Genomic DNA, 24,980 nt, shown 5'->3' on the forward strand with positions numbered 1-24,980 from the left:
ACCAGAAAATACTGTGTGCTCTAAATACGCTAAATGATCACTGCTTTAAGGAAACCTTGCTAAATACAGCAGAATACATGCACCATCCAGTAGCGACTCTCGACAGATTCGCGTTGACTGACTCCATTTTAACGTTACCTCATGATTGTTTGTTTTGTTGGGGTTTTTTTTTTTTTTTTGTTCGTTTGTTTTTTTTATAAATGGGCATTTTTGAGTTTAGCTCATTTCACATACTCAGCTGATTTCCAGAAGTGTACTGGGTGAGACAGGCGACGGTTGCGTTTCGGCAGTTTCTCGAGTAGTTCCACGAGCTTGGAGAAGCTGGGCCGTTCTTCCTGTTCGTACGCCCAACAGAACAGCAGGATGTCCTACACAAGAAAAAAAGAATCTGTTCATATACTTTAATTCCATGTAAAAGCCAGTCAAGCATGTCAGAGTCCGTCTCTTCCAATAAAAATAGATTGAATAGCCACTTTCATGCTTCATAAAAGCAGAATAAAAGTGGTTCATGTGACTCGTACACTATATTCTGACAGCTTTGTTTGTGGAAAGTTGCTATTATTCACACTTTCTCATATGTTTTGCTTAACTGCAATAGTCTGGACCCCAGAGCCTGTGAGGTATATGGAAATACTCACGGAAATCTCCTTGCCCATGCCTATCTGAGTGAGGTTGGGCTTCATTCCACTTCCCACCTGCCAGATAATGACTTCAGCTGGCTGGTTCTTAAAGGGCCACTCACGTGCATGGAGCTCATACCAGATAGTGCTGAAACATATGACACATACGAGTGTTAGTGTGCATGTACTGGATTCTTTATACTAGTGAGGGCCAAATGTATAACAATGTTGTCACTAAAGTAAATAAAAAAGGTTTGTACATGGGCTAAATAATGTCTTAAAGTGCCCTTATTTCGGATATTACCTTTCATGTAGTGTGTAATATAACTGAATGTAAAAGTTTCAATGATTAAAGTGCAGTTTTTGTCTCCCAAAAGAAAGAACCGATTTGAAACGAGCCAGTCTTACTTCCTGCTTGAACCTTCATAGGTTTGTAACAGATTTACATAATGCCAACCTATGGTCTTCACTGGCTGCCCGCAAACAACGTCTAATTTGACCAGCCCTGAAGAAGAAGCGTCGAGAAGACATGCATTGTAAGCAGTAGACCAATCACAACAGACCAAAGCATCTGACCAATCAGAGCAGAGTAGGCTCTCGGAAAAGAGGGGTTTAGAGAGACCGGATCCTTTACCGAACCATTTCAGACGTGTAAGAAAAGAGTCTTAACAATGCCTTTTAAAATCTTAAATTATATGAATAGATCTTAATTATAATTTAACTTAAAAAGAACAAAAAGTCAGATGGAACTCCTGTATCACAAGCTCGAGTATGTGTGTGTGTGTGTGTGTGAGAGGATGAGGACTAGCGCCTCCCTGAGGACCCGCAATACAACAGTTCAAAAGCTTTAAAGCACTTCTGGTGCACTACATCACTTTGCGTTCCCTGAAGCCGATATAGTCAGAAGTCATCCAAGATAATTAATAAATGACTTTGAGGTGCTGTTGACTGCTGAAAAACACAGTATTCTGCTCTAAAGAGCATGCTCGTGTTAAAGTTTACTAAACCACACTTAAGAGCTCATTAACAATCATTGAATGAAGAGCCCTGCTGAAAAGGCCAATCATCTGAGTTCTGCAATTTAAAGCCGTGAAACGTGCAGCTTGCTGAGACTGGTGAGAAAGAAATTGAGTATTGATGTAATTGAGATGGCTTTTGCAATACTGAAGCAGGGAATTAATTAAGCAGGGAATGATATTGTCATTTATTTGCATGTAAAAAACCTGCTGAAAGCAATTTGCATGGCGCATTTTCAATCTTGCAGGTGGTTTCTTAGTGCTAGACTAGACCAGACTATTACAGATCAGGTAGTCTTTTAATTTACTAGTCTAATACTTTACTGAGACAGTATCACTTTACTACCGTGATCCAGACACCTGAATCATCTCTTAAAAACACTGAAAGTGCGCTCGTGTACACCGTGAATCTGGACTTATGCCCTGGTGATAGAGTCTTCTACATCATTTGATGAATTACCGCTGCCATGATTGCTAGAAACTGTACATAAACATCTTTCTTTTTTAATAAAAATGAATTTACCACCCACAGAAAACAAAGTTGAGTGTGCCAGGCAAATAGTGCTGAATAATGCGCATACTATAATTAGTCTAATTTACATACAAAGAATAATAATAGATTGCAGGAGGTTAGTAAATAAGGCCATTTAGTGAATTTAGTTTAAGCATAACATACACTACATGGTCAAAAGTTTAGAATAAGTAGGCTTTTTTAATCTTTTTGAAAGAAGTCTCTAATGTTCACTACTAAAACAATAATTTTGTGAAATATCATTAGAATTTAAAATGACTGTGTTTTCTATTTTAATATACTTTTTATTTAATATAATTTATTCCTGTGATGCAAAGCTGAATTTTCAGCATCATTACTCTAGTCTTCAGTGTCACATGATCCTTCAGAAATCATTATAACATGTTGATTTGATGCCAAAGAAACATTTCTTATTATTATCAATGCTGAAAACAATTTTTGCTACTTAATATTTTTGTGGAAACTGATACACTACCATTCAAAAGTTTGGGGTAAGGGAGAAAAACAAACAAACAAAGAAAAAAACAAAACAAAAAACAAAGAAAGAAATGAATGATTTTATTCAGCAAGGAAGCATTAAATTGATCCAAAGTGGCAATAAAGATATTTATAATGTTACAAAAGATTTCTGTCAAATAAATTCTGTTCTTTTAAACTTTCTATTCATCAAAATATTCTAAAAAAAGAATCATAGTTTCCAACATTGATAATATTAAGAACCGTTATTAATAATTGAGAACCAGTAATAACTGAGCAGCAATTCAGCATATTAGACTGTAATAATATTTCACAATATTACTCTTTTTACTGTATTTTTGATCAAATAATGCAGCCTTGGTGAGCCTAGGAAACTTCTATCAAAAATATTTAAAACTTTTTACCAGTAGTGTATTGTACAGTACATACTGTACATACAGATAACATCATAAAAAGTCCATAAAACAGAACACATAACATATCCCACAGCTTCTGTCATAAGCCAATGCGAACTCTGACGCATTCAAATACGGCACTCGCAGAGAACAACGGAAGTGAAAAGAGGAAGCAGAAGGAACAATAGGGAGAATTGCTTTGGGGTCACCTCTAGGTAATGTGCCTTTAGTGTGACCAGCTGGACAGCTTGCGTGGGTGCTGTATTTGGCTCCCATAGAGTGACAGTGTGACAGAGCCTCCATATGGAGAGAACAGCTGAGGACGCAATTGTGTTAGGACCCAACAGAGCAGCATTCCTTCATTTCGTCAACCATCCATCCATTCTTTTATTCATTTGGCCCACACACTCACTGCCTCTGGAAAGGCCCGGGTCAGGTAGAAAAAACTACAGATGGAGGTTCAGTTCTGCATTTCGTCTCATGTGAATACAATCTGATTAGTGGAGGCTGAGCACTGAGCAAATCAATTCTTTGATAGCACTCATCCTAAACGAGCCATATTCTTGATGTTGTGATTTCATGATCTTGTGCGGTCATTCACAATGTCATTTTCATACCATTTGATACCTTTCTATGGCCACTGTAGCAATTAAATGGACATATATAAATGAAAAAAAGATTTTGGTTGATCTGATTGGAAATCAATAATGTATTTGGACGCTTAAAGGGATAGTTCATTTACTGTATGAATTTCTTTCATCTGCTGAACACAAAAGAAGATATTTTGAAGAATATGGGTAACAAAAACAGTTGATGGGCCCCAATGACTTTTTCGTCAATGAATCTTTTCAGTCACAAACATTCTTTGAAATATCTTCTTTTGTGTTCAGCGGAAGAAAAAAATTCATAAAGGTTTGGAACAACTTGAAGGTGAGTAAATGATGACAGGATTTTCATTTTTTGGGTGAACTATCACTTTAAGTGACACAAATCTATGAATGTCAATGCATTAGGTAATATATTTTAAAAAAAGTGTCATCTGGATGCAAATGATGCTAGGGATTTTCTCAAAACTAAAGTCACTTTTCTGAGACATTTTGCTCAATGTCTTTTAATCAACTGGTGGTTTGGTGATTTTTAGTGGATACATGACGTCAGTTCAAGTTTATTTTGAATAGTACAGTTTTTTTATTGCATTTTTAATGTTTTTGAAATGCTAACCAAAGCTGCATTTAATTGATCAAAAATGCAGAAAAAAGTAATATTGTGTTTAACTTCTATATGATTCTATTTTAAGCATAATCTATTCTTGTTGTCAAAGCAGAATTTTCAGCATCATTACTCCAGTCTTCAGTGTCACATGATCCTTCAGAAATCATTCTAATATGCTGATTTGCTGCTTTTAAAAAACATTTCTCATTATCAGTGTTGCAAGTTAATATTTTTGTGGAAACTGTGATACAACTTTTTTTTTTTATGATGAATAGAAAGTTCAAAAGAACAGCATTTATTTGAATAAGATATATTTATTCTTATTATAAATGACTTTACTGTCACTTTTGATGAATTGTATGCATCCTTGAAAAAATAAAATGTTAATAACACTAATGAAATGTTATTATATTCTAGATTTAGCATCCAAAAATGGTTGTGCTGATACTATAAGAGCAATTTCAATGTGGAGAGAAACAGGCTTAGGCTTATTTCTGTAAATAAAAATGGATTCTGTTCGTTTCCCGAGTGACAAAAGGCAGAGAAGCAGTGAGGGGTGAAAACACGGGTGCTGAGAGGGCGACAGAGAGAGAGACCCACCCAAAGGCAAAGACGTCAGACTGTTTGGAGAAGGGAAGCTGGTTTTCTGCTGTCTCAGGGGAGAGCTGACGGATGAGCTCAGGAGCCAGATGACACAGCCAGCCGCTTGGGATCCGCAGCTTATCCTTTCTCCTGCTGGAGAGAGAGAGACAGAGAAGACCTGAAGTTTAAAAAATAATCAGTCACAACACACTAACGATTTATTTGTGCTACGCAAAAGGTCAGAGAATAAACCAAAAGATCATTAGAGTGACAATTCTGTCAAAGAAATACAATAGAGGGCAAGCAACTATTACTCTCCCATAGTCTGATTATTGACAAAGTCTAGTCCTCAAATGAGATCTCCTTTTGAACTTATCGTTTCCCCCTAGACAGCAATAAAATCAAATGAATAGCAAACTTTTGCTTTAATCTCCTGTTTTCAAAATTTCCCCCTAAGAGAATTTCTTTAGAAATGTATCAGATCTCAACAAAGATATTGATTCTCATCAAACTGTCATAATCTGAGCTACACAAATCACAATCAGTTTTTAGCTCTTTACTCTTATTGTTTCTACATTTTGTCTACTTTTCTTTCTAAATCTATTTATAATTTTAAATACAAAGTTGATAGTTGCTACTAATTACAAACTCAGTCTGTTTCAAAGATTGAATGGCAAGAAACTAGCAACTTTTTTTTCTTTTTTCTTAGAAATGCTGCAGTTGGGAAACTTGTGAACACAACTTTGTTTCCCCCACTGGACCGATTAAAACCTGTGAAGCCTCTACAATGATAAAGCAGTTGCCTCGTTCTCAAGTGTCAGACATGGATTTGGAAGTGGTCTATCACTGACAGACATAGAGCTGCTTCAGCTTGACTGAGTCTCTGATCCAGGAAAAAACTAATTCACTCACCCATGATATACAGTATAATATACCTTCAAACCAGGGGCGGAAATTAATGGGGGCTTGGAGGAAAATGCCTTCGAAACTGACAAATAAATACCCCCTAAAATTCTTTCTTTGTTATTTTCTTAACATATGTTACAATATTTTCTTATTATTGTTGAAAACAGGTGTGCTCCATAACATTTTTGTGGAAAATTACCATTCAAAACTTTGGGGTAAGACACATTAAACTGATCAAAAGTGAAGGTAACAACATTTCGTCCCCTTGGAATTATAAGGTTCTATCTGACATTTTTGTCAAAACTGATTTATTCACATATTCTAATTCTGTGACAACTTATTTACATTATGCTGTGTATTTTTTGTAACTTTTTATTTATAAAGTTGAATGGATTGCCTAGGGATATAGTCTTGTGTCAGAAGACCAATACACTGCTATAGTACTGTATACTGTAATGCAATTTAGCCAAATGTGCAGAGGATGCTGAATTTACTTTTACTGCAATTGACAGTATACTGTATTTTGGTGCATACCAAGTTCATACTTATTTTTCTCATGCTTTTCATCTACTGCAAGATCAATTTATAATAGTAAAATGAAAAAGAGGTATTTTTGTTACAGTGTTACATGAATTGATCTCACTAGTGTTCACTGGGCAGTGCAGTAGTCTGTGTATTTGTTATGTTTTGTGTGTCATCTGATGCCAAAGTTTGATTTTGTCAGACAATACGTTTTTGACTAGAACATTTTATTTTGACCTGGACGTTTGAGGTTTGTGCAAGTTGGTGTATAGTTTTGATATTGTATTTTGCTGTGAGAAAATGTTGAATTGTTTCATGAATTGTGCATTAGCAATCAAGAAAAACAATAGAGACTGAAAAGTTTGAAGGACAAATTTATGTTGGCTTGTCATAGACCCAACTTCAAGTCTTGTTTAAAAGATGTAAGAACTTTGGTCAGTTAGTCCAGAATGTATGTTCTGGATAATTGCTAAAGTGTTGCTAGGTGGTTGCTAGGAGATTCTGGGTGGTTGCTAGGCTCTTGCTATGCAGTTGCTGGGGTGTTGCTAGAGTATGTGGTTGATAGGGTGTTCTGGGTGAACACACACATTCCCACCTCTGTTAATAACAGAAACTCAAAAATTGTTCTGTTGCTCTTGGACTAAAATGTGATTTATACCATTGAAGTAGCCTGTGTTATATTGATAAAACTGCTCATCTCTTTAGTGATACAAGTTCAGACTCATTCACTCAAGTTTTTCATAGTTTATTTACTTGGTGCCAAGATGGATATTGAAATTTTGTTATTTATTAATTTTAAACAGTATATAGATACTTTCTGGTAATGCAATGTTTGTGAACACAATTGTGTAAGGCTATAAATCTCCAAAAACTATGCATGAGCGCTTGCTTTGGTATTGCCAACCCTCATAGACCTCATGCCACCCCTTTAGCACCCTATAAATAATATTCTAGATTTGCCCTTTGGATAAATCGCAATATAAGGGGGCCTAGGGCGCCAAAGAGGCTAGGGCAGACACTGCCTGTTTATATGTGTATATCGGATCTGTCAGTCAGCACGAATCAGATTTGTTTACATTTCATTGGTTCAGAATCATGCCTTTAAAAATTCGCTATGAATATTCACAAAGTTGGAATGCTGCACTTCAAAACGATACCAAACTTGGACTAATGAGGAAGTTGCTGAGGGGAAGCACGAGTGGTGATGGTCATGGACAAAGGAAAGTTACTCCTCTCAGAAAACGTACAAATAAAGATACTTTTAGATGTTTAATTGCTAGTTGAAGCATTTGGATTGCTAGATGAGGGCTTAATGAACAAATTTTTGTGAAAACCTCAAATTCGACCAAAATCGACAATTTGACGTCACAGCAACAGCGCAAAAAGAGTCTGGAGGGCAAGGACTTTTCTATATAGGAATCCTATCAAAAACTCAAAATTCGTATGTTTTGCGTTGTTTATGGTTGCTTAAATCGATAAAATCGAGAACCCAGAAGGTGTTTATAATTATATCAATTACAAAACTTATACCATTTTTTATATCTTATATCGTTTTTTAACCTTAAAAAGGAAGCCTTTAATAGCATTTTGCGTCTGCTGATACTGAAAAGAATAAGGATACCTGCTTACCTTATTTGTTTTTGACTTGGTTAAATATCTACATTCTTCATGGTATCGTTTGCAGGGAAGAGAAGCTATTTTATCCCACTGAATGATAATTTGGTGTTTTCACTTCAGTTTTGTAGTATTCCGTTCACAATGTTGATCTGGTTACCATGAGAACAGTGTCACACGCTGCTGCTTCAGCCATCGTATGGTAGAAAATGTCCAAATAAATAAATGTTTAACAAGCTGACAGAAGTCGATTCAACAACAAAGACAACACTTTCAAAATGTGATTATTTTATTGAGTGATAGGGAGTGGGTTAAATCAGTGACATTATTAAATTTGATATAAGGCGTCTTCCTGTCACATCCTCAACTTCCCTTAGTGTGTTTTTACACATGAAAGGCAACAGTTGTATTACACCGTCCAGTTTTTTCTTTGAACGATGATGTGAGCTCCTGATGCAATTCTCGATTCAGCATAAATGACCTACAATGGCGATATTTTTCACAATCGCGACAGAAAATCAAAATACTGCCCTAACTTCACTAGCAGAAAGGCAGAACCGAACTGAACGCGGCGTGACGGCAGCTTCACATTCTCTATATCTAACTCCTCGATGACAGGAAAGTCTTTCAATTCAGTGGAAAAGTCACTCATCTTCATAACATAAAGATCATGTCCAACATATGTTGTGATTTTCTGTTTATACCTTTCTAAACCAGCACAGAAAGGACTTTTCTCCATCTCTTCTATTCTAATTTTCACTGCTTGCCCTCCACCGCAATTCGCGCGTCACCAAAACCACATGATTGCAAACAACCTATTAGCCTGCCAGCACAGGTCATACACATATATATACAAAAAAAAGTCGCTGTTTGAATTTCAATAGGGAAAATACTTCAGAGCATAATAATCACAGCAGTAATAATCCAGTCATAGACTCTTAAGTGTTTGCCTATTTAAATTCAAACCATGTTTTTATATGCAACAAATGTGCACAACCTCTTAGGTCTTCCATAGCATTAAAACAGCTATTGTCTCAAATCTGAGCAGCCCCCATCACACTGCCCAGAGTAAATTTCCTTTGACTTCATCTCTCAAAAATAAAGAAACCTTGACATTTTATGATGCTTCAGTATGAGTGCGTCCACAGACTCACTAGCCTCTTGTACCTGCGAAACATTGCCTTACAGGGATGTGGTATTTCAAACAGCAGCAAATCCCAGAATAATCAGATCTTATTACAGTCAGGCCCTGAGTCATAATACATAACTAATGTAAAATCATGTTATTAAGAGACTTGTGCTTTACAGATAAACAATTCATAATTATGCTAGAGCCTGCACGTCTCTGATGGCTGCTCTCAAATACTATCCATTCGTTCTAATAACTCCTGATAATAATTCACATGGCTGCGGAGGTGTAGAAGTGGGCTGATCAGAACGGCAACAGTGAGCCGATCCAAGAGACTCGATCAACAATGGCTGCAATGTAAACCTGTCGCTGTGGAGACGTTGTCTTTTTCCCGGTAATTACTGCCAACATACGTAAACACACTTGTGCGAAATCTGCCTCATAATCAGAGGAACCGATGGGTGCGAGTGTTTGTAATATCGCTCCATTGGGGATGTTGATTTACTGCTTGCAATGCCAATGAAAACATTTTCAAAGAGGCGAGACTCGCAAACACAAATGGGACGAGTGCCAAATCAACATCAACATCATCACGGTCATCAGTGGTGGCAAACGCTTCATGTTGCCCCAGATAATTTACTCTCATTTTCAGCGCTTTCAAAGCCAAAGACTTCATTAAACGTCTTGATACACCAATAAACATATAAAATCAAAACAAAGAAGTAGAATTTATTCATTAAAAGTGTGTTTCAGGACTGTTGATTAGTAACTGCAAGAACTGAATATTTTAAGATACTGCTGAATCTCACTAAACCTGTCAAGAACATGTTCAGGACATATTTAATCTCAATCTCAATTTTTTTTTTTTTACTTGAAGTCTTATTGAGCTTTTTTGCATTGTGGCATTATATTACATGACATCTTATTTATCACATTCATCATATTTCACTCATTGTCATTACTGTTAATACTGGAAAAAGTTGTTATTATTATACATGTAAAAAAATTAAAATTATTTAAATGATAAAATGTGTATAAATCATAGCAGTATTAAATTTAATTAATCATGGCATTACATCGTGGCAGTACTAAAAATGAAAATTAACATGACATCACATTTCCCTCATTCTCATTACCGTAAAAAAGTTATTATGAATGTAAAATCTTTAAAATTATAGAATTATTTAAATGGCAGAGTGTGTTGTCATGACAGTATTATTAAATTAAGTTAAATGTGCTTGAATGTCAATGCAAGAACATCTTTAAGTGCCCCTATTATGCCTTTTTAAGGTTCCTAATATGGTTTTGGGAGTCTCCTACAACAAGTTTGCATGCATGCAAGGTCAAAAAGCACATTCGTTTTCTCATAATATACATTTAATTTCACCTCAGTTCTCAATGTTTTGTAAGCGATTCGTTAGAAGCAGTTCAAAGAATCAGTCTCTCTAAACCCCTCCTTTCCGTGAGCTTAAACTGCTCTGATTGGTCAAATGGCCCAATCCTTTGTGATTGGTCTACTGCACGCACTGCAGTGAATGACAGCTATCAATTCGCAAGACATTGTATACAATGTATGGACAGAAAAGATAGCAGTGATTTTACCGTATCAATTCGAGCCCGAATCCGACGATGAAACGTCTGAAGTAGTCGATCAACTAGAAACTGATTCACATTCACGACTGGAGTAGGACGGTTCTATAGGTAAGTGTCACATTAGTTTGTGTTATTTATAAGACGTGATAGCAGCGTCACTGTTATACGTTATGTAGGTGCACCTGTGGGAACTGGATCAGAATGCCAAGTGAAGCTGGAAACCTCTAACATAAAATAAACAATTAGGCCAGATGTGAACACAGACTTTTTCATCTTAACTATTAACAAAGTAAAAAATGGCTATATCATTGTTTGCCATCAGTGTTTGCTGTTTATAGCGCGGACTAGCATCTTAACATCCTATTACAATACAGATAGAGCTCCATACTACTGTAATAATAAAAACGCAGAGGAAAAAAACTGTTTCTTTCACAGTTATGTAAGCGAACCAGGCCTACAGATATGTTGTAAACTCCCGCGTTAGCAGAGCACAAACGTGAATAGCTGATAATGCATTACACTTTGTAAACAAAAGTCGTGCTCCATCCTTGATCAATACTCCAAATAATAATTCAGATAAGCTGCATTAATCGACACATTTATTGACAATATTGGACCCAAATCTGAATAGTAGAACTACAGAAACGTGAGTTAGCCAGTTAGCAGGAGACATACTAAGGTGTACGTTACACAACATAACACAAAACTACGAATTTTGGAAGATCGCTAGAAAATATTAACATCAATTATTAATCATACTTACAAGCTGAGATTCAGAGCAGCAAGCTGGTCCAAATAAACTGGGCATTGATCCATATTTTAAGACCAAGCATTTTGTGAATCCTGCATTAAACTCCCCAAGGTTTGAGAAGCAGTTGTCAGTAAAATGATGGGAACACAATAAAAGATTGTACTGCTGTGGTATTGTAAAAAAAAAAAAAAGAAAAGAAAAAGAATTTTCCCTGACGTCTGCATACGCAATAAGTGGGCAGACAATATGCTAATGTTTTGTTGTGACGTCACAACGAAACAGTTTGGGATTCCTTTTTTTTAAACGACTCGTTTTATTGATTCAGATTCTTTCTTTTGAGAGACAATAACTTTAAATACGGTGCACTTTCAGATTTTAAAACTTTTTCATTCACTTAGAGCTGTTACACACTACATGAAAGGTAATTTTCAAAAATCCATAATAGGGGCACTTTAATTTTACTAAAAAACTGTGTGGCGACCAGGGCAGATGAGAGCCATGAGGGAACGGCCGGTGGCGCGAGGCCGGTGGCCTTGAGTCTCTCACGGAGGAGCTCCGGAAGCATAAAAGGAGGAGCGACGGCAGTGAAGGAGGAGAGAGGACCAGACCTGGACTTTATTTTATGTTTTATTATGTTTGTGTGGCCGGCAGACGTCCGCCGGCATTACTTTCGTTTGGTATTTGTTTATTTTGAATTAAAGTTTTGTTGAACGTTCGCCGGTTCCCGCCTCCTTCTTCCCATACTTACGAACTGTGTTACAAACTGTCTTTATGCAAAATAAAATATCCCATTTTTTATGATTTTGCAGTGTAACCGGTCAAATTCAATGCACTTTAATATACTGTACAAGTAGACATGTCCTCTTATAACCCTTCCATTTACCTGATGAAATGCATTCAAAACTGATGAATAATCAAGACATATGTCACAGATTTACAAAAATGAAACGTCTGCCACTGTGATTCAATGGCCTTGCCTGGAGGAAGGAATGTCTTCGAGTTCATTCAGCCTTAAAGAAGAGGATGTTTCCTCTTCATACAGTGCAAGAGAGCAACAAAACGCATACATCAGACACCCTTTTCATGGATTTTCCTGTTCAAAGGAGTGTGGCGGAGAAAGGATTCTTTTAAGTCTTTGTCTCTTGAAGGACAATCTGTAAGGTCCTATCTGTAAAGACTGTGTGGTACTCAATTAAGAAGGTGGTGGAGGTGATTAGTTCGAAGCCAAACAGCATGTAAAATGCAGACTCCCCCTCAGGTAGCTGTTATTCAGTACTGATCTGAGAAAAATATTGTGTTTTTTTCTTATGTTCTGTATTATGACACTCAATCATAAATCAATTTATGCCAAAATCCTCATCCGCATCACACAGACGGGTGGAATTGAAATAATTACTTGGAGAAAATGTCATTAAAACATAATTAAGTGAATATTTGTAACACTGAATATTGATTTGAAATTGAAATTGAAATGAATTGACCCTAAGGGAAACTCTTGCTCAGTTGATAGACCCCAAAATATTGGTCATCATCGCTCATATCACTCATTCTCATGTGAACAGAAACGCTTCTAGCCATGCAAGCTCGATTTCACGCATTGTTTCTTTCTGAAATGTGTAACATTAAACGGATAGTTCACACAAAAATGTCATTATTTTCTCACGCTCATGTTGTTCCAAACCAGTATGACTTACTTTCTTCAGTGAAACATAAAAGACATCTTTTTTGTCCATACAGTGGAAGTCATTGGGGTCCAATGTTGTTTTTGACCCCAAATGTTCTTCAAAATATCTTCTTGTGTGTATTGCAGATAAAATAGTTGTTACTGTAAAAAACATGAGGGTGAGAATTTTTTTTAGTAAACTATTTAAAGAAGCCATATTATGCCCTTTTACAAAGTCTTGATTTTGTTTTTGGAGTTATCTAGAATAGGTTTTCATGCCAGAATTTATTCTATATGAATTTATTTTTCATATATTATCCTTCTAACCTTGATTGGTCAGCTGGACTGTGTGTTGTGATTGGTTACCGCTTTAAAGGTGTGTTCACACTTGTAGTTTGGTTCACTTGATGTATCCTTGTCTACTTAGCATTTACATTTTAACACCAAACCTAAAGATACCGAACCTAAAGTCATAGGGAAACGTTCACAACCAGATCAGGTCAGCTTTTATGATGTATATTTGGTGATGGAACTTACTGAACATCCAAAAAAATGCTATGCACTGGGCTAAAAGCACTTGTTGTATGTGCGTAGCCTACATATGATGATATTTTGACCAGCTGGGAGTTTAAAATGCGTAAAGGAGTCAAAACATTGGCAGGAATCCCTCCGTCACAAACATCTGCTGCGAGGAAACGCGGTTCTGATGTCTGTACTGAACTGTGACGGGCAACATCTTGACTATGATGAGAAAAAACAGGTATGCTTGAGCATTCTGACCTTTTTAGGGTCACATCTTGTGACATCATGTCCTGTTTTTGGTTTGTTTACATGTTTTTGGTACATGTTGCATTCATATTTCATTCGAACCACACCAGAGTTCGTTTGGAAGCGGAACAAGACCCACTTGTTTGGTGCGCACCAGTGTTTGGATGATAGCGTTCACACTTATTCAAATGAACCGCACTAACAGAGCAATCGCACCAGGGTTTGGATGATAGTGTTCACACTTATTCAAATGAACCGCACTAACAGCGCTATCGCACCAGGGTTTGGATGATAGTGTTCACACTTATTCAAATGAAACGCACTAACAGCGCTATCGCACCAGGGTTTGGATGATAGTGTTCACACTTATTCAAATGAAACGCACTAACAGCGCTATCGCACCAGGGTTTGGATGATAGTGTTCACACTTATTCAAATGAACCGCACTAACAGAGCAATCGCACCAGGGTTCGTTTTAATCGAACCAAACCTAATAAGTGTGAACACACCCTTATTTAAATGAACCGCACTAACAGAGCAATCACACCAGGGTTTGGATGATAGTGTTCACACTTATTCAAATGAACTGCACTAGGGTTCGTTTTAATGGAACCAAACATGCCAAGTGTGAACACACCTTAAGTGTGTTTTGGAAATGTAACGTCCTTTACCATAACCGTGAGTTTCAACACACTATTAAACAGCTCAACCAGTCTCGCCCCCATTTTTTATTTTTTTTTGTTTTTGCAAATGCTACAGTATGTGTTGGCCAGGCATTCATCAGTCTTTCATGTAATTAGGTAAAGTATGTTTCTAGCTTTATACTGTGTCACACTTAAAAAAGGACAAAAAACAGCACCATAAAAAGAGTCCATATGACTTGTGCACTACATATGAACTTCTTTCTATTTAGACATGTATATCTGGTTGATATTCAAATTCATATTTTTGCAGTGAACTGAAAATACATTGCAAGAGGGAGTTTCCCTGATAGAAGTTATTGAAGTCCTGTCACATGCTGGTGTGTCGATAACATCTGCAGCTATTTCAACTCACTGAAGCATACATTTATGAAGAACCAAGAGAACACTGAAGGTCAAACTGGATTTAGCTCTGTGGCCCACACTCTAATAATTACAGGCTTTGGTTTTTAATAAGCAGTTCGGAAAGTCATTAACGGAATTTAAGGACATTATTAATGGCCTGCCACATGTATAGTGCGATGGGTTGCACATTTGTCACTCTTCTACAGACGACATAGAGATTACGATCAGAGCTTAGGCGACTACTCTCGATTTCAGCTAGTGAACAGCCTATCTAGACAGCATTTTACAGGTGCACTCATGAAGTAAAGGCTGTTAAAGGATTAGTTCACTCCAGAATTAAAATTTCACCCTCATGTCATCCAAGATGTTTATGTCTTTCTTTCGTCAGTCGAAAAGAAATTGAGGTTTTTGCAGAGAACATTCCAGGATTTTTCTCCATATAGTGGACTTCACTGGAGTTCACCGGGTTGAAAATCCAAATTGCAGTTTCAGTGCAGCTTCAAAGGGCTCTACACGATCCCAGATGAGGAATAAGGGTCATGTTGGAATCATGTTGGAAAAGGTCACATCACATAGGTGGAAGTACAGCGGTAGGGCGAAAAACTCTCATTTTCTCCTCCAACTTCAAAATTGTCCGACATTGTTGTTTTACCTTTTTTTGTAAAGGGCGTTTTAGTCTTTGCGCATTCACAACATGATTACGTAACACGTGGCGGGTCTCAAAGCAGTGCAAGACGAGCATTTGTAATTAAAAAGTATATTATTTATTTATTTTTTTAGAAAATGACTCGTCTGAATGATCGTTTCGCTAGACAAGACCCTTATTCCTTGGCTGGGATCGTGTAAAGTCCTTTGAAGCTGCACTGAAACTGCAGTTTGGACCTTCAACCCGTCGGTAGCCGATGAAGTCCACTACATGGAGAAAAATCCTAGAATGTTTTCTCAAAAAATGTATTTCTTTTCAAGTGAAGAAACAAAAACATGGATGACATGGGAGTGAGTAAATTATCAGGAAATTTGAATTCTGAAGTGAACTAATCCTTTAAAAGGTACAGCAGGCAGAAACATCATGTTGCCTGCTTAGATAGCTCATTTTGGCCAATATTTAAGGCAATATCATGTGTATCCTATGAGAACGAGGCAATTCCAGAATATACAACAATAAGCTTAGTGAAAAAAAGAATACAAGTTGAAAATGTTTTTTTGGATAACAAAAGTATTGATAAATTCACTGGCAGTCGGAATAATTAAGATGTTTTTGAAAAGTCTCTTCTGCTCACCAAAGCTGAATTTATTTATTCCAAAAATATGTACTGTAAAAACAGAAATACTGAGAAATTACACTTTAAAATAACTGTTTTCTATTTGATGAATACAAAGTTCAAAATAATTTATTTGTAACATTATAAATGTCTTTACTGTCACCTGAATCAATTTAATGCGTCCTTGTTGAATAAAAGTAATAATTTCTATTTTTTTTTAAAAAGATCGCACTGAAGACTGAAAATCCAGCTTTGCATAACAGGAATAAATTACATTTTAAAGTATATTCACATAGAAAACAGTTATTTTAAAGTGTACTAACATTTTGCAAAATTATTGTTTTTACTGTATTTTTGATCAAATGCAGCCTTGGTGAGCATACGAGACTTCTTTCAAAACATTCAAAGTTTTAATTATGTGTGTTTGTGTGTATTTTTACGTACCTGCCTGCTTGTAGAACACCAGATATTGTGAACAGGCCAAAGTCAGTGATGACCACTTTCCCGTTGTCATAAAATACATTCTTGGATTTCATATCTTTGTGAAGGATCCCTTTGGCATGTAGGTAGCCCATGCCCTGGAAAAAATGGGTTCATGTAATTAGGGTTGCATGTTTTGGTAAAAAGCCTAATTGCAGCCTAATTTTTAAAGGTGATTAAGAAAAAGGGGGAAAAAAAATCTCAGGTTTGCTGTGCTTGTTTGAAACGCTGCACAATTAGGCCAAAAATGATGTGATTCTGTATCAATATAAAAAATAGTATTGTTATTATAATTATTATTTAATAAAAATATTAAACAAAATAAAATATATATTACCACTGTAATATTTTACTGTGAAATACAATAATTGATATTTAATAAAATAATAATTATTATAGTTATTTTACAGTACAATTGTAAAATTATAATACTAATTTTTATGGCTGTCTTAATGTCTTTATTTTCTGCAGTGTTGGCACATATTCCCAAATGCACATTATAAGCAGAAAATAAAACTAAAAAAAAAAAAAAAAAAATGAATCATGAGTTGCTTGCTTGTACCAGAACACAGTGCCATAAGCCATATTGTGATGTTGGTTTTATTCTGATTAATCAATTTTAGCTGACATTTAGCAAACAGTCCTCACATTGACTTTACATCAGTTACTCTTACCTTCACCATCTCTTGTGCGATTTGTCTAGTCTTGTTCACGTCGAGAACAACTTTTGCATCTCGTACCACTGAGTAGAGGGTCCTGCCCTTACACAAACTACAACAGAGAAAAACAACAAAAAACACATATTAGACAGCAACAGTGAACATAACATCAAAATATGTCCATTTCATGTAGCCTGAAAAGCTACTTGAGCAGATTGCAGGTTTTCAAAATGATCTTTGCAGAAATAAAGAACAAAAGCATTACAAGGTTGTGTAGATCCAATGTAAAACAACACTCAAATATATATGAATCTAAATATACATTTGACTATTTTCACAATTTATGTGCAAAAATGCAAATAAATAATTAAATAAATAAAATCAATTAAAATTAAAGACAATTAAAATGAAATTAAATATCATCAGATTAGATGCCCATTAGAGTACTAAAATGGGTCATAGTTACTGTATGTCTGTCTGTCTATCTATCTTCAAAACTACTTCAAGCTTCAAACTATTTCAAACATTCTCAACTTTCTTTAGTGTTTAATGTTGCTGTTTGAGCATGAAAAATGTCTGCAAAGTTACAAAACACAAAGTCAATCCAAAGGGAGTTATTCTCTATATCAGTAAAACGGTTTCTGAACTCCCTGAAAGGCCTCGTTTGAAGTCTTGAGTTTTCTTCTGGGATTGTACGCATCACATTATTCCTCATTTAAATAATTCCCACCCAAGGCATATGCAAAATAAAGGGACGAGGCCTAGTTCAGTTGCGTTAGTAGTGTTTTGAAATTTGTGGTTATGTTAAGGGTTGTGGCATATCCGAAACTCGCTCAAAGTAGTTGACCAATCACAACACAGTGGTCCAGCCCACCAATCAGAGAACATTGTGATTTTCAGAAGGATGGGCTTCATACAGGAACTAAATCAATCGTTACTGACAGACTGGGAAGAGATGTGCTGCAACAATGTAAAATATGGGGAAATAATAGGCTTGTTCGACTTGATGCAGCGCTGCACAGACTGATTGGCGGCTGACTTGAAGCAGTGCATGCCAGTAAGAAATTTTGTCCGACGCCATCTGACTGTGACGTATGGCATCAAAGTACCACAAGAGCGACTGGAGAGCAGTCGGATGAGTCAGCCAGCGCTGTTTCACGATTAGAATCGGATTCACCGCATGATTACGTTCACGTGTGTTTCGTGTTTGTTCTGAAAACTGTATGTATATTTATAACAGTTAAAGCTCTTTTCATGTAGTCGTGTTGTTATATTGTGTCATGTTTATCAAAATAAAACTGATAAAAATCGAACTTTATTCTTGTAAAAACATACGCTGTAAGCAGTACATAAAGTACTGCATGAAAATGTCTCTGAAACATCAGTGTATTAGTCAAATATTGCATTTATTTCACTTCAGCTGTGATAAAGTATGCAAACGCAGCACAAGCGTCACTACGGGAAGCAGAAAGTGTCAATATGAATGTTCACATCTCCGTTTTCAACTACTCTCGCCGATCAGATGCATCCAGCCACAGCCGATGCCAAACACACCTAAAGTTTTTTTTTTTTTTTTTAACAATTAAGCATGAAAACGTTTTCTAGTAGACCCTAAAAACAAGATTTGAAAACTACTTCAAAAATTTTGCCAGGCTTTCTCAAGCCAACATCAAAGTTTGTTTTGAACTTTTTTTTATCTAGTTAAGTTTTAAATTATGATAAATTATTAGAAATGCACCAAAATGAAAATTCTGGGTCGAAACCAAAAATTCATGCACTTGCCCAAAAATCACTGAAATTGAAAATGCTTTTTAAAATTTATTTATTAGTTATTTTAAATTAGCTTTTTTCTATAATTGTATTATTGTATAGAGCTATAATTGTAAGAGCCATTTTAATGAAATTCAGTCATTTTTAATGATACCGTCATGTACTGTAGGCCGGGGGACACAAAGGTTGAGAATCCAAACACAATATTTATTGAAAGGGTAATCCACAATTGAAATCCAAAAACAGGCAACACGTTAATATGCAGGCAAACAATCCAATCAACCGAGCTAAGGGCAGAGGAAGAAAGGAGAAAGAGACATTTTTTGAGACTTTTTTCAAAAGTTTAGGGACAAATCTAGCAATTTTTTGGACAAATCATATCTGGATTCTTTTTTTGCCAACTGACCTCTATTCATATTTATATAGATCAATGAATTTGCCATTATCATGTCATCTAGTGACATTTAGTTACCAGTTTTAGCTACCTTCAATTGAAAGCAGTTGGCAACACTGAAGAGAAATCTAGGGGAACAGGCAGAGAATCTAAAAAACCAAGAAACATGAAACCAGAGCGAATGCTCAGAAATGCAGTACAGACACATACAAGGCTTCGCAATGATTGAATGAACAGACAGTGTTTAAATAGGCAGGGTTAACAAGATGATGAGACACAGGTGGATGTAATCAGGCATAATGAGTCCAGGCAATGGGTTGTAGGAAATGTAGTCCATGGTGAGATAACCAAGATGGAAAGAGTGCCATTTTCGGCCAATATTTTTCGGCAGATAAAATTTTGGTGCATCCCTATAAATTATGAATGTTATTTAGCTTGTTGATGAAGAATAGCAATAAAGCCTACCAAAAATACAACTCACTTAGAGGGTCAATGAAAGCAGTTGGACAAAAGCAGTAGTTAAAATACAATATTATGTATTTTATCCATTTCTATTCTTGTGCTGCCACCAAGAAAAATGGGAAATGAAGTTAGGGTCATTTGACAAGCCCTCTGGAGCAACCTGTGGTTAAACACTCTCCTCTAGGTCAGTGATCGAACTTCATGGATCACCACTTGCAGAGTTTGAACCTACAATCCACATTATCATATGACATGTGTTAGCACAGGAATGATATGCTGCTCTGTATTTACAAGCAGATTTAAGTGCTGTCACTAATGATGCTGAGTGAGCCGTGAACTTCACCTCGGCAGGAAGGAGCAGAAAGACACCCCCCCTCCAACTCCCTGACACCTGAGCTCCTACTGTGCCACCTCACAAAGACGTGTGCGTCTCTCCCCGGGCTGCCCTCTTCCTCCCTTTATACATATTCATAAAGACATCAGGGTACGGCGCTCATTTATAGCATCACTCTGGCCTTTGGCCTTCTGCAGTGTGGGACCATTCAAATACGTGATGCACAAATGCAAATGCTGAACTCTGTAGGTATGCCGTCACTAAAGAAATGTCTCGTGTGCATCACATTTCAGCTGTTAACACTAATAATGTCAAGACAGACTATTCCAAATAATGACAGGCTCTGACATTCCGGGGCAATTATGTTCTATACGCTGCATTTGTGAGCGAAAGCCAAACTTTTATTCCACACTGCAGGGGCGATATGGAAAGCAATCAAAGTATAATCACTCATGACAATGCTGAGACAAACAATCAATATTTATGTCAATGTTTATTTTTAAGAAAGAGCCCATTTATAGCAATTATTTCTCAATTTGTTTGTTTGAGCCTGCTTTGCTATGATTAAGAACTATGAATAAAATCATTATAACTTTTGTCTGTGTTAATAGTAAAACACAAAATCATGCACCAAAATTAGTAAGGATTAGACATTAATAAATGTCTACCAGTGTTTGGCCAAATGAATACTATTTGTCAGTAAGGTAAGAAAAATAAACTGAATTGATTCTTTTTTAGCAATTTTGACTGGAAATTAACTCACAAATACTGAAAAAGTCAGATCTACATTTAAATATTGGCTAATATATTATTATTCATTGTTTATTCTTTTGTGTGTGTATACACACACTCACAGGCTACTTTATTAGGTACACCTGTTCAACTGCTCATTAACACAAATATCTAATCAGCCAATCACATGGCAGCAACTTGGTGCATTTATGCTGCGTTCACGCCACCTCGTATTTACCGGAATCTTGAAATGACAACATGTGACGTTATATTCGGAGCTGTTCACATCCTTTTGGTCCTTGGACTGGGAATTATGCGTTTCCAGGGCACCACTATCAATGCCTAAATTAATCTACAGCGGTCAGGTGGTACAGCGGCCACGTGGTACATGTGGGAGCTTTCAGAAAACTCCCAGCTTACAAGCTGTAATTACGAGCTCTACGAGGATGTGAATGCTTTTTACAAGCTAGAATCTTGTAACTACAGGAATTACGAGGCCGCGTGAACGCACCTTTAGGCATGAAGACTAGGGGCGGGCGAGAAAATTGTCTGATGGAACATCATCTCTATCGCGGGTTATGCTTATGTGATGTTGCGCCGTCACAAAAGCTTATCGTTTAAAACAAGTGATTTCAAGCTGTTGAAGTCCAATAAGCAGCGAAAGGAAACTCATTTTGGTATATGTGTGCACTGTCTGAGAGATGCACGCACATGAAGCCACTCAGAGCGTGTGAGTTCTTTTTGCCGCCTTATTGCACTTGAACGGTCAAATAGACACAATAATGTGTCAAAATGCCCATCTTTGCTTGTATCCTCTTAAACACAATCATTTTTGTCTTAAGTGAATGTAAACCGTTGAGAAAAATGTGCATGTGTATTAGTAAATATTGCATTCGGTCTTAAAGTGACAGCAGCCTAATATACCTGCTGCTGTTTGTGTCATTAATATTAATCAAACAACAAAAGACAAAAAGAAAATCAATCACTGCTCCTGACTGAATCGCTTTTGTAACTTTAACAAGAAAAAAACATATATTTAAAGGTGCCCTAGATTGTTTTTTTACAAGATGTAATATAAGTCCTAGGTGTCCCCTGAATGTGTCTGTGAAGTTTCAGCTCAAAATACCCCATAGATTTTTTTTTATTAATTTTTTTAACTGCCTATTTTGGGGCATCATTAACTATGCACTGATTTTTTTCAGCACGGCCCCTTTAAGAGATGCGCTTCCTCTGCCACACAAGCTCTCGACTATATATACATCGCATAAACACAGTTCACACAGCTAATATAACCCTCTAATGGATCTTTACAAGATGTTCGTCATGCATGCTGTATGCATGCTTCGAATTATGTGAGTAAAGTATTTATTTAGATGGTTACGTTTGATTCTGTGTTAGTTTGAGGCTGTGCTCTGTGGCTAACGGGCTAAAGCTAACATTACACACTGTTGGAGAGATTTATAAAGAATGAAGTTGTGCTTATGAATTATACAGACTGCACGTGTTTAAAAATGAAAATAGCGACGACTCTCGTCTCCGTGAATACAGTAAGAAACGATGGTAACTTTAACCTCATTTAACAGTATATTAGCAACATGCTAACGAAACATTTAGAAAGACAATTTACAAATATCACAAAAAATATCATGATATCATGGATCATGTCAGTTATTATTGCTCCATCTGCCATTTTTCGCTGTTGTTCTTGCTTGCTTACCTTGTCTGTGCACAGATCCAGCCGTTAATACTGCCTTTCCTTGTCTAATGCGTCGAATGGGCTGGCATTATGCAAATATTGGGGTCATACATATTAATGATCCCGACTGTTACGTAACAGTCGGTGTTATGTTGAGATCTGAGTGTTTTCCGGAAGTCTTTTAAACAAATGAGATTTACATAAGAAGGAGGAAACAATGGGGTTTGAAACTCAATGTATGTCTTTTCCATGTACTGAACTCTTGTTATTCAACTATGCCGAGGAAAATTCAAATTCTGATTCTAGGGCACCTTTAAGTCTTATTTAGTGCGTGAAATTTGAGATAGGTCTATTTGATTTGTGTCTTTGCTCTATTGTAGTTTTGTCCTAATGTTCGTAATTAGTTTCTTTGTTATTTTATCACTGACTGTTTACTTGTCTTCAGTAAGTTTGAGGTTTTTTTTTTTTTTTTAATTTAGGCAAGTATTAGTTTTTCATGATATTGAAATTGGTGATGAGAATTACTGCATTTCAATCATATCAAAAAGTTGCTAACATTTTAATTATAGAAGGATAAAATTTAAATCCTCTGTTGAAATCTTTTAATGGCTGTGGCCATGCAGCTCAGCATCTGCTTCCAGACAAACAAACAGGAAGCACCAATTTGTGTGGTAGGAGGAAGGAAATAATATTTGCCATCTCCTGTTCAGACAGGTTGCTAAAGTACCATTTGTTTTTCATAGCATCTCCATATTTACACTGACATGCCTTCTGAGAATCTTCAGAAAAATTCAGCCACTTATATTTACATTTGTGGTCAATGACATGTTCTTTCAAATTAGGTTGAAAGCAGCTACTAATGCAAGCTATGAGGTCATGCTGATTAGAGAAGATCAGGAAAAGTGAGTCAACTTCTCACTAAGATATAGTCAGGCCCTGGAAATTTTGAGCTGTGATCACTCTTCAAATTGTGTTCAAGCCTACCTGGTGATGATGGCCAGATGAGGGGGTCTCATACATGCTCCCATGAACAGGACCACGTTTTCATGCCGCGTGTTCCTGTACGCCATCACCTCTCTTTTAAATGCTTTCAGCTGTTCTTCATTGTCTCTTTCAATGTCAATTAGTCGTATGGCCACTTCTCCATGCCAGCGTCCATGGTAGACCTGTCCAAACCGGCCTTTCCCGATCAGCTCTCCGATCTCCAGCTGCTCCATGGGAATGTCCCACTCCTGCAGAAAGATGCTGGTCTGGCTGGCCTTACGTGGAAAGTTTCGTGCGGACAAGAGGGAGAGATTCATCTCCTCGAACTCATCTGCTGAGCCCTCTGCCTCATCATTGCCTTCCTCGTTCTAAAAGATAGATAGAACAATAAACAGAACAATAGAATGACAGACAGACACACAGATAGATAGATAGATAGATAGATAGACAGACAGACAGACAGATAGATAGATAGATAGACAGACACACAGATAGATAGACAGACACACAGATAGATAGACAGACACACAGATAGATAGATAGACAGACAGACAGACAGATAGGTAGATAGATAGATAGATAGATAGACAGACAGACAGACAGACAGACAGACAGATAGATAGATGATAGATAGATGATAGATAGATAGATAGATAGATAGATAGATAGATAGATAGATAGATAGATAGATAGATAGATAGATAGACAGACAGACAGACAGACACACAGACAGACAGACACACAGATAGATAGACAGACAGACAGACAGATAGATAGATAGATAGATAGATAGATAGATAGATAGATAGATAGATAGACAGACAGACAGATAGATAGACAGACAGACAGACAGACAGACAGACAGACAGACAGATAGATAGATAGATAGATAGATAGATAGATAGATAGATAGATAGATAGATAGATAGATAGATAGATAGATAGATAGATAGATAGATAGACAGACAGACAGACACACAGATAGATAGACAGACAGACAGATAGATAGATAGATAGATAGATAGATAGATAGATAGACAGACAGACAGACAGACAGACAGATAGATAGATAGACAGACAGACAGACAGACAGATAGATAGACAGACAGACAGACAGACAGATAGATAGATAGATAGATAGATAGATAGACACACAGATAGATAGACAGACAGACAGACAGACAGATAGATAGACAGACAGACAGACAGACAGATAGATAGATAGATAGATAGATAGATAGATAGATAGATAGATAGATAGATAGATAGATAGATAGATAGATAGACAGACACATAGATAGATAGATAGATAGATAGATAGATAGATAGATAGATAGATAGATAGATAGATAGATAGAATCTTAAAACTCTTAAAAATAAA

The 24,980-nt window shown here is 36.5% G+C and overlaps 1 protein-coding gene across 1 annotated transcript in view; it reads right to left on the minus strand.

The window, feature by feature from the left end:
• Nucleotides 1-221: 221 nt before the first annotated feature.
• ksr2 (kinase suppressor of ras 2) overlaps nucleotides 222-24,980 on the minus strand; it is a 123,525-nt gene continuing 98,766 nt past the window's right edge. The window contains exons 16-21 of the mRNA XM_067407489.1: nucleotides 23,600-23,967; nucleotides 17,243-17,339; nucleotides 16,533-16,666; nucleotides 4,853-4,987; nucleotides 639-768; nucleotides 222-368 (exon numbers count right to left, since the gene is read on the minus strand). Of these exons, the coding sequence (XP_067263590.1) occupies nucleotides 222-368; nucleotides 639-768; nucleotides 4,853-4,987; nucleotides 16,533-16,666; nucleotides 17,243-17,339; nucleotides 23,600-23,967 (1,011 nt within the window). The remainder of the gene's footprint in view (nucleotides 369-638; nucleotides 769-4,852; nucleotides 4,988-16,532; nucleotides 16,667-17,242; nucleotides 17,340-23,599; nucleotides 23,968-24,980) is intronic.

The sequence above is a fragment of the Chanodichthys erythropterus genome, chromosome 13 (genome assembly GCF_024489055.1).
Source record: "Chanodichthys erythropterus isolate Z2021 chromosome 13, ASM2448905v1, whole genome shotgun sequence".
In the NCBI taxonomy this organism is placed as follows: Eukaryota; Metazoa; Chordata; class Actinopteri; order Cypriniformes; family Xenocyprididae; genus Chanodichthys; species Chanodichthys erythropterus.